This window comes from Vigna radiata, chromosome 1 (genome assembly GCF_000741045.1).
Source record: "Vigna radiata var. radiata cultivar VC1973A chromosome 1, Vradiata_ver6, whole genome shotgun sequence".
Taxonomy (NCBI): domain Eukaryota; kingdom Viridiplantae; phylum Streptophyta; class Magnoliopsida; order Fabales; family Fabaceae; genus Vigna; species Vigna radiata.
In genome coordinates this window covers 11,422,428-11,438,893 of record NC_028351.1, presented here as the reverse complement: position 1 = coordinate 11,438,893, position 16,466 = coordinate 11,422,428, and the positions used below count along the sequence as shown (strand labels likewise).

Genomic DNA, 16,466 nt, shown 5'->3' with positions numbered 1-16,466 from the left:
TTACTCATTAAAAACGATTCTCTTCCAAATTCACACGACATGTTAAAGGGATATTTTTTTTTTCACACGAAATGTTAAGGAAATAATTTTTTAATATTTATTAAAACAGTAATATAATAACAACAATAATTTTATATAAGTATATATGTAATACTCAATTTTTCGTCTCCTAAAATTTATAATTAATATAAATTATATAATTTAAAATAAAACTTCATCCTCTTTGAAAATATAAATAAAAAAAAATATTGTTTTACAAATAAATTTTAATCCAAACATTTCACGATATTGACCATCCTTCCTCAACACTTGTACTATAATCTCTTCTCGTATAAAAACGAGACATTTGTTCTTGCGAAGCTAATGTAAGGAGGGACAATATACATATAAGTCTTCATAACGATAAGATATTGTCTGTTTTAGATTAAGTTTTCACGAATTTGCTTTTAGTATCATTCCAAAATGCTCTCCACCTCCCATGATTCACTTGGCTATCTGCCACTAGCCACCTGTCATGGCTTCACCTTACCATGGAAGGGCCGATCGCCAAGACTAACAATCGGTTCTGATACCAATTGCAAGGAGGGACAACATACACATAAGTCCCCACAACAATAAGATATTGTCCACTTTGGACTAAGCCTTCACAGATTTGTTTTTGATACCACTCCAAAAGGCCTCTTACCAGAGGAAGTATCTTATGTGTATATAAACTCATGTTCATCTCTTATTTTATCGGATATGAGACTTTGTTTGTATCCTAATAGCTAAAGACCCTCTTTCTCACCAAGAGTCTTATGAACGAAGTTCACTCCCTCCTCTCTCCTAGGACCGAGTTTTTAGGTTCTATTTTCCACGGCTCTCCTAGAGAGTCTTATGGGAAAAGACTCATACCTTATGTTGAGTCACCACACACAAGCATACATTTATTTTTGTAAGGAAGGTCAACACACATATAGGTCTTCACATTAGTAAGATATTCTCCGCTCTAGGCTAAACCCTTACGGATATGCTTATGGTACCACTCCAAAAGGCCTCTTACTAATTGAGGTATCTTATGTGTATATAAACTCGTGTTAATCTCTTGTTTTATTTGAAGAAAGACTTTTGTTTGTATCCTAGCAATCTTCCCTTCAAACAAAAGACTATGGTTCTCCACCTCCTTTACACTATATAAGTCTATTTTTTTATCCACGAATACACCATGGTCTGCACTAAGTATCTCTTGCTCTTTTTCACGACCCATGGTTATACCACTGAGCATTTCTTTCTCTCCACCTCCCTTGATTCATCTAACTATCTACCACTAGCCGTTTGCTAGGACTTCACCTTACCATGGAAGGACGTACTTGTCTGAACTTGGCCATCAAACGTGAACCATCGGTTTTAATATCAATTATAGGAAGGGTCAACACACATATAGGTCTCCACACTAGTAAGATATTGTTCGTTTTGGGCCAAGCCCTCACAGATTTGCTTATCGTACAACTCCAAAATATCCCTTACCAATGGAGGTATCTTATGTGTATATAAATTCATATTCATCTTTTATTTTATTCGACGTGAGATTTTTGTTTATATTTTAACAATGTTTTCAAACAAGCATAAATTAACATGTCATCACAATAATACTAAATAATACCTACTCAACAATTTAAACTCATAAAATATTACATTACTTATAAACAAAAGAAAAAAAAAAAAACAAGAATGTAAACTTCTCCTACCTCTTACTGTTCATTTCTCCTTTAACCTCTTCAAAACTCAATCTTTGACGTTTTCTCCATTCTTCCTTCACTTGTCATTGTTTCCATTAAAACTTTTTCACAAACATTATCCTCACATATTTATAAACTTAATATCTCTAAGGAAAATACTATTTTTTTATTATTATTATTATTATCTAATAATAATATCTAATTATATTTAACAATATCTCAATATAATTTATAACAATATAATAATATCCAATAATATTAACTAATATTTAATAATATATAATTATATTTTTTTAATTAAATAATTATTCGTCTTTAAAATAAAATAAATTCTTTAAATCATATTAATATATATAGTTTAATCTTTTACCTATTTTTCTAATATTTAAAGCTTTTAGGATTTCACAATATAAATATTTTTATATCACTTATTTGTTTATGTAAATTCCTTTTTACTCATCCAAATAAAATAATTTTTTATTTTCTTTTCTTTCATTTTTATCTTAAATAGTATGTCTTTCATCCCGTTCTTCCCCTTCTTATATATTTCTTCTTCTTCTTTTTATTTCACTCCTAATGTAAACAAAGTATTAAGATGAAACACATGCTAAATAAAAGTACATCCAATATTAAATCAAACGAAGATAAGTCAATTTTAGGGAACACTTCACTTAAAAGGGAAGATAAATAATGTGTTCACTTATTGTTTTTACATATTTGAGTGTTAAACCTGTAATAAAGTACTCATAAGAAAATCTTTAATAAAAAATATCGAAAATTAGGTTAAAATTATATATACCTCACATTTGTATTTTGGAATTTTAGAGACATTTATTTTATTTCTTTTTTAATTGAGGAGAATTGACTTGACGCAAAGATGGACCCATGCTTTATACTATGGAATGACTTATCCTTCCTTAATTTTTCAATATTTTGTTATTATAAAGTAGAGTTTTCTTATATTTCCATCATGCTAATTCTTTTAATATTATTTTTCATGTAACCAAGAAATATATATTTTTATTTTATTGCCCAGATTTTTTAAAATCCATTGGTGGCTCACACGCTAACACAAGTCTATTCGAAAAAGCATTCCACTCAAATTTGTTTTTTGTTAAACAATTTTTAAAGGAATAAACACTGATAAGGAAACAACTATAGGAGTTTTCCTTATCGCGTGTATGGTTTGGAAAAACTTAAATAACCTTAAAAAATATCTTATTCATTTTAAACATTTAGAAGAACATGAAGATGAAATTATTTTAAAAATTACATTCAAAAGAGTTTCCATGAATGGTTGAATATAAAGTTCTCCAAATTGGTTAAAACCCGAGTTAATTTCACTTATCACGACTTTAAATTGAGTTGAAATAAAGAAATTTACAAATTTCAATACAAATCAAAAATATATTCAACTCATTAAAAATTTAGATGATTTTGATTCATCAACCCACACATAATTTTTTTAAATTATTTATATTTTATTTAAAATTATAATTTAATTTTAGATGAATGATTTATTTATTGTCTAAAATAAAAAAAAAGAAATTTTTTAAAATAAGTTTAAATTTTTTAGATTTTGGTTATATATTAAAAGAAAATTAGATTTAGAAAAAATATAAATTAAGTAAATTAATTAATTTAACTCACAAATCCATGATAACTCAAACTGAACTTAATTTTTTTAAACTCACAAATAAATAAAACGAATTGAATTAATTTGGTAAGTGTATAATAAGTTGTGTCAAAATGAGTTGGATAATTTTTTTAACAGCTATAATTAAATATCTTTTTTATATATAACTCCTACTTATAAAAAATAATTAAACATACATTATTTCTTAACCCATTAGTTAGATAAAAAAGTTCTATTAAAATTATTATTCTTAGATTAATGTGGTTGGTGAGACATTAGGAAGTTTCTTTATCGTTTTAGTCATAAAAATTGAAGAGATTAAGGAGTTTCTCTGTTTTTTTTTTATCCATATATGTCTGATTTAATTTGATAAAAACTAATCAATAGGAGTGAAACATGTAGGGACTTGATTGTGAGTTCCCTTCGAAAAGATGATAAGGTTTCCAGCTGTTCTTTTAATATTTCTTCTATGACTTTTCCCTTTTTCTTAAAATTTTCACAAACCTTTTATTCTATCAAGTTGGCATTAGGAAGAATTTAAACCTGAAATCACTTAGTTAAAAGACATAAATTATCATTACTTAGGTTAATTAATGCCTGTTTAATACAAATATGAATTAAATTATTTGATTATGCTTCTCATGTTATTATTCTATTTTATATCTTTAATGGTATGAAAGTGCTTAAAAGTATATTAATCCGCATACATCAATATTGTTAAAATACTTCTGAAATTAATTTCTTACTACATAAATTAAAAGATTTTTAAAATTAAATTCTTACTACGGTCACAAATACAACGTTTGATAGTTATAAATTTGATCTTAATAAAATATAATATGATTACAAATTTAATATATCTAATATATTTTTGAAATTTCATGAAGATTCACTCTCTACAGATGAGTTTTCCTCTCTTGATGATAATTTGCCTCTTTTTTCTGGGTCTTATATGGGCTGCATTTTCCTATACTTCCTGCACCAAATCTATTTCTTCGCGCACCCATTAAATTATCAAAATAACCATTTTACCTTCTGAAAAACAGCTTCCAAAATATATATATTCTACAAATTTTCCAAACTAAGTTTTCTTCTATAACAAAATTTTCAAAATAAACTTCCCTAGTTCTGGAATGAATTTTTCAGAACACTCCACATAAAATATGTTCCAAAAAAAATACTTTCCAAAATACAAAAATATATTTTGAAAAAAACTATTGGAAGCAAGTTTTTTTTCCCTATGCAGAATTCTCCCTCTTTTCTTTGCAACGGCAATGGTTTTGTGTGCACAGATAAAAATATATATTTCGAAAAAAAAAAATTGCACGATATGTATCACTCAGTAATCGTTTAGTTAATTTAAATAAGTTAGTAATCATGTTTAAGCAAAATTGGATTATAATTAAGTCAACTCTAATCAAAAGTTCGTAAAGAAAACTATAAATACAGGTCAAATGTATGATTATTGAGATCTTTCACTACACATTTATTACAACATTAATTGTTTAACTGATCAAACCCAAATTGACTTTAGCATCGGAGTATCTTTATCAAATTTTTCTGATTGGTTGGAGGACAACTTACCCGAATGAAAAGAAGATAACATTAAAGTAGTTGACAAGGAAATTGTTTTAAGTACGAGGATTAGCGAGACACCTTTGCCAGGTAACTGTAAGATGCTCGTATTTGACAAGTACGATTGATCCAGAGACCTGAACAAGAACATCCAGATATTCATGAACCAAATGGTGTTGTACACTATGAGTGACGCCATATGGTGTAGAGTTTTCCTACCTCTTTGAAGGGGGAAGCCCTAGCTTGGTTCCCTCTACTATCGACCAACTCAATAGACTGCTTTGCGACTATCCGATCGAAATTCGGAGCTTAATTCATCACAAGTTAACCACATCACCTAACATCGATCCCTTTGGTCAATGTTAGGTAATAGAAGAATAAATCCCTTTGGGCATTCATGGAGAGTTTCAGGAAGGTAACCTTGCAAATCCAAAACCTTATCCTAGATGTGACCATGAACCATATGATCATGACATTGTGATTGGGCCCATTTGTTGACAGCTTTTTGCATGAATCCGTAGAGAACTTGGAAGAACTAAGACAAAGAGCGACCTAATACATGCAGGTCAAGGAGATAAGGGACTTCCGCAAGAAAATGCGTACATAGTCGTTAGGAGGAGATAAGAAAGGGACAAATAAGAAATTGTTTGGAGGCAAAGAACGATCGAAGGGTCCTTGCTTCAGTAATTCCACCTTATTAAGTGTGTCACGGGCTAAATTCTTTGAGGAGGCCCTTAGTACTGACTTGTTGCCCCTTCTAAGGAAGAAGTTGACCCTTCACAATATCGATGTGAACAAACACTGCCTTTATCACAAAAACTTAGGCAATACCATGTAAGAATGCTTAACATTAAGAGACAAAATCATATAGCTCATTAGAGTCGATCACCCAAGGTAGTTTGTGAAGAAGGATCGCCTGGATGCAAGTCCACCTCGCTGGTGGAGCCTAACACACAGTTCCATAAAAGCAAACCATGAGACCGAATGGAGAAGGGAGTCATCCGAGAACAGAAGTCGATGTAGGACCAAAAGCAGAGACTTCCCATTAAGAGGACACATAAACACCATCTCGGGTGGATTTACAAGGGATGACTCCTCTCATTTGGCATAGAAAAGGCATGTCCGCACCCTTAAAACGGTGCACTTGGTTGAAAGAGAGGTCAAAAGCTTGCCTCCAATCATGTTTAGAGACAATGAGTTCGAAGCTTGCCTACTTAAAGTCCATTTTAAATCTATCTCAAATAGCCAAATAAGACAAACAATTTCACATATACACACAAAGACTCAAAGGTGACGTTTAACACCAGACTTCTCGCAAAACATGGAGCTCAGTGCCAATTATGGCACTCATTGTCACTCTCTCGTAGTGACACTTTTTGGTGCTTAACACCTTGGAGTTAAAATGCTATAAACCTGTAATACAAGGATGACACTCAACGACCCTTTGAAACTGCTCAACGCTACCATTTGCAAAAATGGGCGCTCAGTGACACATTGGCCCCGCTCAGTGCTATACCATTCATAATATTTGACGCTCAACAGTTCAAAACTAGTGCTTAGCAACCTAAACCCAAAATGCTTCCAAACATGCCAAGTGAGCTGGCGCTCAATGCCAATATGCCACTACTCAATGTTGTATAAAAAAACAACAGATTTAAATTCTTTCGTTTGGAGAATGACACCTATTCAAATGCTTAATTTGGTATATCCCTCTTAGTACTTGGTTCAAAAATAGTTTTTAATGTTATGACATATATCAATTGGCTTAATTGATCAAATTCTCAATTCCCAAATTCAATACAATTTCAATCAAGACAACAACATATCAAACATCAAACATAAACCAAAATTAGCAAATCAAACATCATCATACCATTTAATCAACAAAATAACATTTCATGATATCCATAACTTAAAAACAAATGCAATTAGCTTTCTTTACTTAAGAGATAAATGAACTTTCTTTAAGGACTCAAAAACCCTTCAAACTCACATGGATGTCCTATTTACACCTAGAAACAACACAAACACGATTGGGACATAACATTAGAACCACTGATCAGTAGATACTCATATTAATGACTAAATGCATGTATATAAGTAAAACAAAGCTAACATGTAATAGATAATAGAAAACACCAAGGAAAATTATTGAAACTTAACTTACTCAAACGAAAAAACTAATTTCAAGTGGAAGAGTTCGTTGCAAAGATCAATCCTACGATATCAATTTTTTAATGAGACAAAGAGAGGGTGAGAACTCTTTAAGAGTAATAAGATAACTTTAGAAAAGTGGTTTCTAGTGTTTTAAAATAATGAAACTTAATAAAAAAACTATTTATATTAAAACTATTTAATATTAAAATAATCGAGTTTCACTATTTTTAAAATCATTATCACTTCTAAAATGTATATTTCTAATACTTTACAACATAAGTTTACAAACAAATTATAAATTTTTAATAAAATAATGTATTGTAAATAAGTATACAAATCTATGAAACTGTAAAAAAAAAATATTAAGAATTGGTTTAATATCTCAATAGGTCTCTATTTTCGTCCAAAATCTCAAATAGGTCCCATTTTTTTTCAGCGTCTCAATTGAGTCCTTATTTTCTTAAAATTGAATCAAATAGGACCTTTTTGTCAAATTGAGATGACGCCGTTAAGAAGGATATGTTGACCGTGTAGTTTTTTATTACGTGGCATTGAAAATGTGACTGAATTGCATTTTTTTAATTTTTGAATTAAAAAATGAAGTATACTCTGTATATTTCATTTTTTAATTCAAAAATTAAAAAAATACAATTCAGTCACGTTTTTAATACCTCGTAACAAAAAATTACACTGCTAGCATACCTTTCCTAACCACGTCATCTCAATTTGACGGAAAAACACTATGTGATTTAATTTTATAAAAATAAAGACTCAATTGAGACGCCAAAAAAAAGAGATCTATTTGAAATTCTAGACGAAAATAGAAACCTATTGAAACATTAAACCTTAAAAATTTGTTCCTCAAAAAGCGTAATTCCAACCACAAACATCATGCAATTTTTTTTTTCTAAAAAAAGCATGATTTAAATTTAATCTTACACAAAAAGAAACTATACTAAAGAAGTCTAATTTAGAAAAACAAAATCTGATCGTCCAATTAGGTCAATAAATTTAAAAGTGGTCTATATAAAAAAAAGAAAAAATTGATTGTAATCTCTTGTTACCTACGAAATCAATTGCGATGCAATGATACAGTATATTAACTTTTTAAACCGTAGTTTACTCTCCTCACCCCATAGCAATCAAGCTCTGCCATGCAATTTCACAACGGATGACTGTATTTATGACTCGGTAGCTTCAAAGAACTAAAATTCTAAGAGAATTTGGTTCCAAGAATAATTCTTAACAACGCAATCATTGAGATATTAAAGTCAAATTCACATTATTGTTCACCAACTTGTGATTTTAATATTATCAAGCAACATATCCCTATTTTATATGCTTTCTGTCAAACTCTACATTTTCAATCAACTTTAACAAAAAAGTGTGGAAAACAAACTCCAGAATTTACCTTTAGGTAATGTATTATTTCTCACAAACTTTTTTTCCATCTCGCATGGAATTATTCTTGTCAACATTCAGTAATTCGGAGATGATACAGAATAATACAACACAGGTAACACAGAAAGCATTAACTATTTTACACGCGGTTTCTGACAACGACAACATCAATCTTACAACATAGAGACAACCTTGAAATACTGGAAATGAAATTGTAAAGAGTGAAACATGTTCTCAGCAATTCCTGGTGTAATCAGCACAGTTTTTGTTAGCGCCACCACCGTTTTGGGAGGGCAAGCAGCTACGATAACCATTGCTCTGTGGACAATTTACAGCTTGGTTATTGCTATTACCTGTTCGGCCAGACGTAGATTGGCTGACATCGTATAGCATCCTGGCCACATGTGAACCGAATAAGAACTCTGATTCCACGTCACTGCTCATGGACTCCATCTCTTTCCATGGAGTTCCCATGCTCAGATGAAACTGGATCACCGTCATCACCAACACAAGGTACAAACCTTTGTTCTTCATTTTCTGCTTCTCTCTTCTTCCAAATTTGGTTAATCTGTGCGAAGGTCCTTGGCGTTTTGTACCAGTTCTGTTACACTAAAATAATGGAGGAATCTTCAACAACTGGTTCACTCAGCTATAATTTATTCTCCCAAGTACTTAACTAGTAGCATTTTTCAAATATCACTTTATTTATTTTCATTTTATTATATTGAAATTATTGGATTTCACTTAAAAGAAAAATTATCAATATTTTGACAATTTTTTTTAATATTTTTTTTAACGGAACATATATCATTATTTTATTAATTTGTTTAAATTTATATTTAAAAAAATATTTTAAACTGATCGATTATAAACTATTACGTATACGTTATAAAAAAAATTATGAAAAAAAAATATTATTAAAAAAAAACATGACAAGATATAAGAGTCCAGTTATAATGAACTCAACGATATAAAGAGTACATTTTTAAAGTAATTTAATTTCTTTATTTATTTATAAATTGAGAGAGAATGAGAAAAAAAAATAATCATCAAATTGTATACTGATATCCAAATTTCTAACATTCAAATTAAAAAAAAAAAAAAAACATCCTTTACAAAATATGTATATGTATGTGAGAGACAATGTCTCTTTTATTAGTCAGCATATCCAAACAAAACTTGTTGATTTAATTAATTAAGTATAGTTGGTGACGGGTCTCTAGCATTAATTGAAAGTTGTGTTAGCAATAGCCAATACAGAGCAGGTTTTACATTCATAATGTCTTCCCTACCTTGTGTTGTTGCTCATCTATTTATTTGTATTTTATTTTAAGTTTAAATCTCTAACGTTTTGAATTCTATTTCTAAACAAGTTTCAAGTCATAAATTTTTTAAAAAAGTTTTATTTACCTCATAATTTTTTTAAAAAATGTTTCAATTAAATTTTTTTTAAAATTATTAACAAGTTAACAATATATCACATATCAATTTTGGTTTTTTATACTTTTTTATTCTTTAATTTGTTTTTGTCAACCTATTCCTAACGTGTCATATATCAATATATATAATTCTCTTGATTTTAATTTAATTCTCAAATATATGTTCTTTTATTTAATTTAGTTTTAATTTTTCTTAAACTAGAATATCTCTTTCTAGACTGATACAAAATTTATTATTTATATAAATGTTATACATTTTTTTATTATTAAAAATGATATTTTAATATATGACATTATTCTATATTATTAATTCATGTTTTTGTTAATAATAACTTTAACTGCCAAATTTTAATATAAATATTTGGATAATATTTATAGAAATAATAAATTTGGTCCTAATTAAAAGATATCTAAATTTATTATTTGTATAAATGATATTAAATAGTTTTTTCTTATTAAAAAATATGGAATAATAATATATTAGTTTTGAATACTTACTTTTTTTAAAAAAAATATTTATGGTTAATTAGTTTTAATCTTATAAAAAACATAGATTAATAATATATAATATATAATATATTAAAAAATCATTTTTAATAAAAATATCAGTATGAATATATAAATAATAAATTTTGTCTTAATTTAGAGAGATATAATATTTTTCCATTTCGAAACAAAAAAAATAAATTGAATTGAATAAAAAAACAAATTGACTAAATTGAAAATAAATATGTGATAGTATCCTACAACGTAGTATTGATATATCACGTTTTACACAAGAAACTTGACACATGACAACATAATTTTTTGCAAAAATAAAAATTAAATTGAAAAATAAAAATTAAAAAATTAAAAAAATCATATATTGATCCGACGACATTAATATTTTATTTTTAAAAGACTTAATTGAGGAATATTTCAAAAACTAGGAAGATATTAAAACTCTTTTCAAAAGTAAGAGTGCAATTGATACTTTTTTAAAAACAAAAACCTACTATAAGCTTTACGGGACCTACGCTAAGCAGATCGACTGCAACTTCTTTGGGAGTCTTATAGATTGTGATTTATCAAGGAACTGCACTATCCTCCTCCTGAAAGCTTCCTTGATGTGTCGGTTTCTGATCTTGATGCTTTTGTGAGGAAGATGAGTGTCACATATGAACTATTGGTTGAGCGGTCCTCCGCCAAGGACAAGGATGTGGAGGAGGCTTCCCATTCTCCAGACCTGTGAGCTTCTGGTTCAATGCTTGGAGATTGGCTTGGTGTTGGGTGCGCAAGGTCGCAAGCTCCTCATCGTAGTGCTTGCACTGTTAGTCATTCTGTTGGATCAACATTTATATTTTATTCTAAAGGCTTGTCATAGGGTTGGGCTCCATTTCGCGTGACAATTGAGCCTGACTTAAGGTGGTGACCATGATAGAGTGAGACTGGAGCAAAGTTTTATCAAGATCCCACGATGGACGTCAAATGTTCTTATTGGGGACTTGGAGCAAATCTTTGGACATGTAACAAGATCTTGATGACTTTTGAGATCTTTGATGAATGTTGCTGAAGGTTGAAACACAAAGGAAGATCCACTTGTAGAAGACTATCCGACACTCAAGTTGGTACAAGAGTTTGTATTTTTTGAGTAAAAGAGAGTGTGTATTTTCATGATGAAATATGATGTGTATTTATAGGTTTTTGGACTATGACTCATGATAAAAACAAATAGTATCAAACAATATTAATAAAATAGTAGTCTATTACATAAATGATAATTAGTAGAAAAATTATGATCATGTAACACTTTACCTAATATATTAAATATTTTATAAATATATAGTATTAAAAAATATCATGATATAATTAAACTACCAAAATTTGATTACTTTTATCATTAATATGTAAATATTTGTACCAACAAATATATTTTAAAATATATCATTTCTGGTCACTAAAATTGAATGGATGTTGTTGAACTATATTAATTAGCATATTTATTGGATAGGATATATATAAACATTGTTTAACTGTGAAGATCGAAATCATGTGTAAGTTATAGTGCAAAGATGAAAAATGCAAATAAATTAAAATGATTCCGTTTTCAAATTCCAATGTCTTCCATTTAGATTTGTTAGAAAATGGAATATAAAGAAATTTGGGTTTCCAAATTCTATTAACGTTCAAAGGATTAGTTACATTTCGCTGTTGGAAGTAGAATTCGTTGGCATAAAAATTAAAAATCTTTTGTTTCACACTTCAACTACATTTTCAAGTCACCGTTCTTGTTAGTTTTTTTTTTTTTTTCTTTTTCTCTTTGTTTTTTCTCTTTCTGTGAAATTAATTTATCTATTCACTTTTAGTAGTGTTTCTGGAAAAGAATGCAATGAAGTAAAGAAATATATAAAAAGTTTAACAAGTCAAATTCAGAACTACCATAATTTTTAAAAAATAGAACGCAATATAAACTCTCGAATTTTCTTCTAGAAGATATTTTTAATTTTTAAGTTTTTTTTTTTTAAAAAATTTTTGTATTTTACTTTTCTCAGTCCATTCTTTTTCGGCCTGTTTCATTATTGGTCCGTAAAATGAAGGTATGCTAGTCCATCTTTACCAAAGAGCACATTGGCGGAATAACCCCTCAACTATATTTTTATTTTTGTATTTTCAAATATATATATTAAAAGTATATTTTAAATATTTTTAAATTTTAATTAATTAATTAATATTATATTTACATAATAAATTACTTTATTATAATCAATACTTAGAACTTAGTATTAATGATTTAAGTTAAATATAATTATTTATCTATATTTCATAGTAATATAATAAATCAAATTCAATATTTTAAATTAATTTTTATTTAAAAAATAGTTAGTGAATAAATTCATCTCTTCTGGTCTTTGACTTGGTAAATTGATGAACCAAACACGACATACTAAAATGGACTAATGAGTTAAAAACTCCGCGTTAAATTTTGCTGAACATATATACAAGAGACTCGTGCATTAACTTTTTTAAACAAAATCTTATATGAAGAATAAGTAATAACCAATGAATTAATTTACAACATTTCAATATTATGTTATCACTTTTAAACAAAAATAATCTAAAATAATTGTGTATGTTAAAACCTTCAAATTAGAAACAAGTTATGTTTTTATTGATTATATATTATTATGTGTAGTATTGTAACTTAATCATATTATAGATAATACTAAAATTAATCAAGTGGTTGAATTTTATCTTTTAATTATTATTTAAGTTATACTATTAATAATATCTATATGTAATTTCAAAATATTCATCTACATGCGAGTGTTTTATACAAACTAATATTAAAATTTATTTTCTAAAAAATATATTAAAAACAAAATTAAATAATTTAATTTTATAAAATTATTTATGTAAAGTGAAATTTACCCTCACTTCTATATTATTAAATACAATATTTTTTATATATTACACACTGTGAAACTAAATATAATATTGATACGACAAGTTAACAAACAATAAATATGGTTTAGAATCATTTCAAAGGAGGTTTGATATTATCTTACCATATAAATTTTAATTTAATTTAATTTTATAAAATGGATTTATAAAATAAATTATATATATATATATATATATATATATATATATATATATATATATTATGATAAATTTTAATCTCCCACCATCGTTCCTTTATTTACAGTTCAATGTATTCAACAAATTTGAAACATACGGTCTCAAAATTTGTAGTATGGTTACAAAGTTGCCTTTAATGTTGCCGAAAGAAAGAAAGAATTGGTGAATTCGTAATCAAGCTTATGCACATTTCCCTCTTCAATCAGAACATCTCTAACTTGCAATACTTTGATCCACAGCGACAAAAACATTTGCAGTCACGGCCTCATTCGTTTCAATCACAACCCTATTATGAGACGCATTTCTGAGAGCATGATTTGGGAAGCTGCTTCCATTAACGATCAAAGTATACACAACATGCTTGATAAGGTTAGGAAAAAGCAAAACTTTGCTAAAATCAGCTGTCCATGAGGTTCCATTCCCTTGCATAGTAATCTTTGCAACTGTGGCCTTTAAGTTCATACCCTTCACAACATTCCTAGCCACAAAAACTTGATCAATTTGATTAAAGGGACCGTTTGATTGGTCCAACTTGACCACATCAACCCCATGATTTAAGCCAGAGAACATGTTATCAACAATGTTCAGACCATTCACAATCCCTTTTACTGATTTTAACACAATGTTGGCATCACCAAGGAAGAAACTGCTAGAGATATGAAGTTGAACTGGGTCTTCTGCAACAATATTGGTGTAATCCATGTAAGAATTCACAATCCTAGTTTGTGTCAAACCAGGAAGTTTCAAATAAATTCCAGTGCCTCCAAAACCAGAGGCCTTGTTATAGCAATGCACTCCAGAAATGGTGTTGGCTTGACCAGTGATCATTATTCCTATGGCAGCAGAGAAAATCACAACATCTGTTATTGCATTGTCATTTCCCTGAAGGCTTATTCCAGTGCCTGAGAAGTCCCTTTCATGTTTGTCCCCTCCAGCAGTGATGTGCTGGCCAAGGAAGCAGTTTCTGATGAAGGTTTCATGACCACCTTGGACTAAGATTCCAGTGTTGGTGAAATGTGCTATGTAACAATTGTCTATGTTGATTCTGAGTGAGTTTTTCACTGAAATTCCCCCTCCTCTGAAGTTGGAATCCAGCAAGAGATCCTTTAGAGTTATGTACTCGTAATTGTAGGAATTTCTTTCTCCTGTGGTGGACAAGTCTATGAGATATCCATTTGGTGGAAAATTATTTGAGGCCCTTATAGTTCCCCCATGTATCTGTTATAACATTCAATGATAAAATTTTATCAAACTAAGACCAAAATTTCAGTTATGCCTTGATTTGCTGCAGCACTGTGTCTAAGAATTGGTGAAATATGAAAAGTCTAAGAAAAGAACAAAATAAAATATTGACTGCAAAGGAGAAGAGGTTGAAAAAGGACTTTCTTCCTTTTGAATATTAAATGGATAGTCATTCCAAAAACCAGTTTTCTATTTCAAGTTTGGCCAAAGCCAAACTTCCAAAAGTTGGTATTTTTTTTTCATGTTCTAGATTAATGTACCAGTAGACCATTGGATATTATTAAGGAATTAAAGATCAAGATCAACACTAATACAATTTTTAATATGATAACCTTTTAGTTTGTAATTCAAATTGTTAAGAAGTGCATTTTAATTCACAAAAGATTAAATATTAATTGATGATTCAATAAACAAATAACAAGTTTAGTTAGAATAACTCATGCTATGATACTAGGTTAGTGAATTGACAAAAATTAAAACCATTTAAACTTATATGTAAGACCATTTACCGTTGAACTTTTCATGAAGATTATGCTTTTCTTACCATGAAGTTTCCAATCCCTGGCTGTGGCAATTGCAGTGGTTTGCTAATGAGGTACTTTCCACCCTCAAGATGAACCTGAGCACCTCCAAGATCTTTGATGTCCTGCATTAAGAACCCTTCATTTGGACCTTTGGCTGCATCTGCTATGGCTGCAAGAAGAGCTTCAGTGCTGTCTGAATTTCCTGTTGGATCTGCACCATAAGATGTAACAAGGTACACATGTGGTTTCTTGAGATCCTTCATCAACCGAAAAAGAAGTCCATCAAACATTTGATATTTTCCCACAGAAAATGCATGACCAAGTTCATGAGTACCTTTCATCAAGGGGTTTCAAATTTCAACACTATCTTAGAAAGGAAACAAAAGGGTATCTATTGATGACTGAATTACCTGTGGTGGAAGAGGAGAAGGAGTAGGAGAGGGTGAGTATGAAGGTGGTATTGAAGTAATGGAATCACGCCTAGTTATAGAAGCCTTGAATGCCTTAAGTCCAAGGAGTGCTTCTTCACGAGTGACACCAGAAAGAGTCCTTAGAGACACGTTCTCCACATAAGCATGAGTCACAAAGAAACAAGTTATCTCTAGAAGAATGAACAACATGGGAGACATTGTTGCCATTGTGGTTTCTAGTGCTGTGTTTGTTTTATAGAAAATGAGGTTGGGGAGAACCAGTTATACGTTAAGGGATAGGTTGAGAGTGGATATAAATAAGGGGGATAAGTATGACTTCATATGAAATCTTTGGTGTTACTTTGAAGGCTTCTCTTCTAAAGTTTTCTTTAAAATTTTCGTTTGAAAAATGTATTTTTAACAACTGTTTGTTTTTTTTGACAACATTTTTATTATCATTGACAGCATGTGATTATTTTATTTTAAATATACAAATCAATAATACAGTGATACATATTGTAAAAAAATTGTTAAAAAATAATTTTGGTCCTTATTTAATTTGATGTGTCAAAAAAAGTAAGCAGATAATTAATCTGGGAGTTTTGCAATTTTGACATGTTGTAGAAAAGTGATTTTTAGGTGCGTTAGGTATAATGAAGTCACCAACTTCATGACACGTCTCAATGTCTTAGTTGAGTGAGTTGTTTTGAAAAAGTGTAATAAGGTTTTTATAATAGAAAGAAAGA

The 16,466-nt window shown here is 29.2% G+C and overlaps 1 protein-coding gene across 1 annotated transcript; it reads right to left on the bottom strand.

The window, feature by feature from the left end:
- Nucleotides 1-13,589: 13,589 nt before the first annotated feature.
- LOC106767346 (polygalacturonase QRT3) lies at nucleotides 13,590-15,990 on the bottom strand. Its single transcript, XM_014652220.2, has 3 exons — nucleotides 15,721-15,990; nucleotides 15,331-15,567; nucleotides 13,590-14,762 (listed from the first exon to the last, which is right to left on the bottom strand). The coding sequence occupies exons 1-3, from the start codon at nucleotides 15,946-15,948 to the stop codon at nucleotides 13,758-13,760; spliced, it is 1,470 nt and encodes a 489-aa protein (XP_014507706.1). The 5' UTR covers nucleotides 15,949-15,990; the 3' UTR covers nucleotides 13,590-13,757.
- Between the last annotated feature and the right edge of the window lie 476 nt (nucleotides 15,991-16,466).

Bases quoted from the DNA above. Each gene is read 5' to 3' on its own strand.
- LOC106767346 (XM_014652220.2), bottom strand. From the start codon at position 15,948: ATGGCAACAATGTCTCCCATGTTGTTCATTCTTCTAGAGATAACTTGT. The intron at 15,568-15,720 runs GTAATTCAGTCA...CGGTTGATGAAG, and splicing joins CTTCTCCTCTTCCACCACAG to GATCTCAAGAAACCACATGT. The intron at 14,763-15,330 runs GTAAGAAAAGCA...ATGTTATAACAG, and splicing joins CAGGGATTGGAAACTTCATG to ATACATGGGGGAACTATAAG.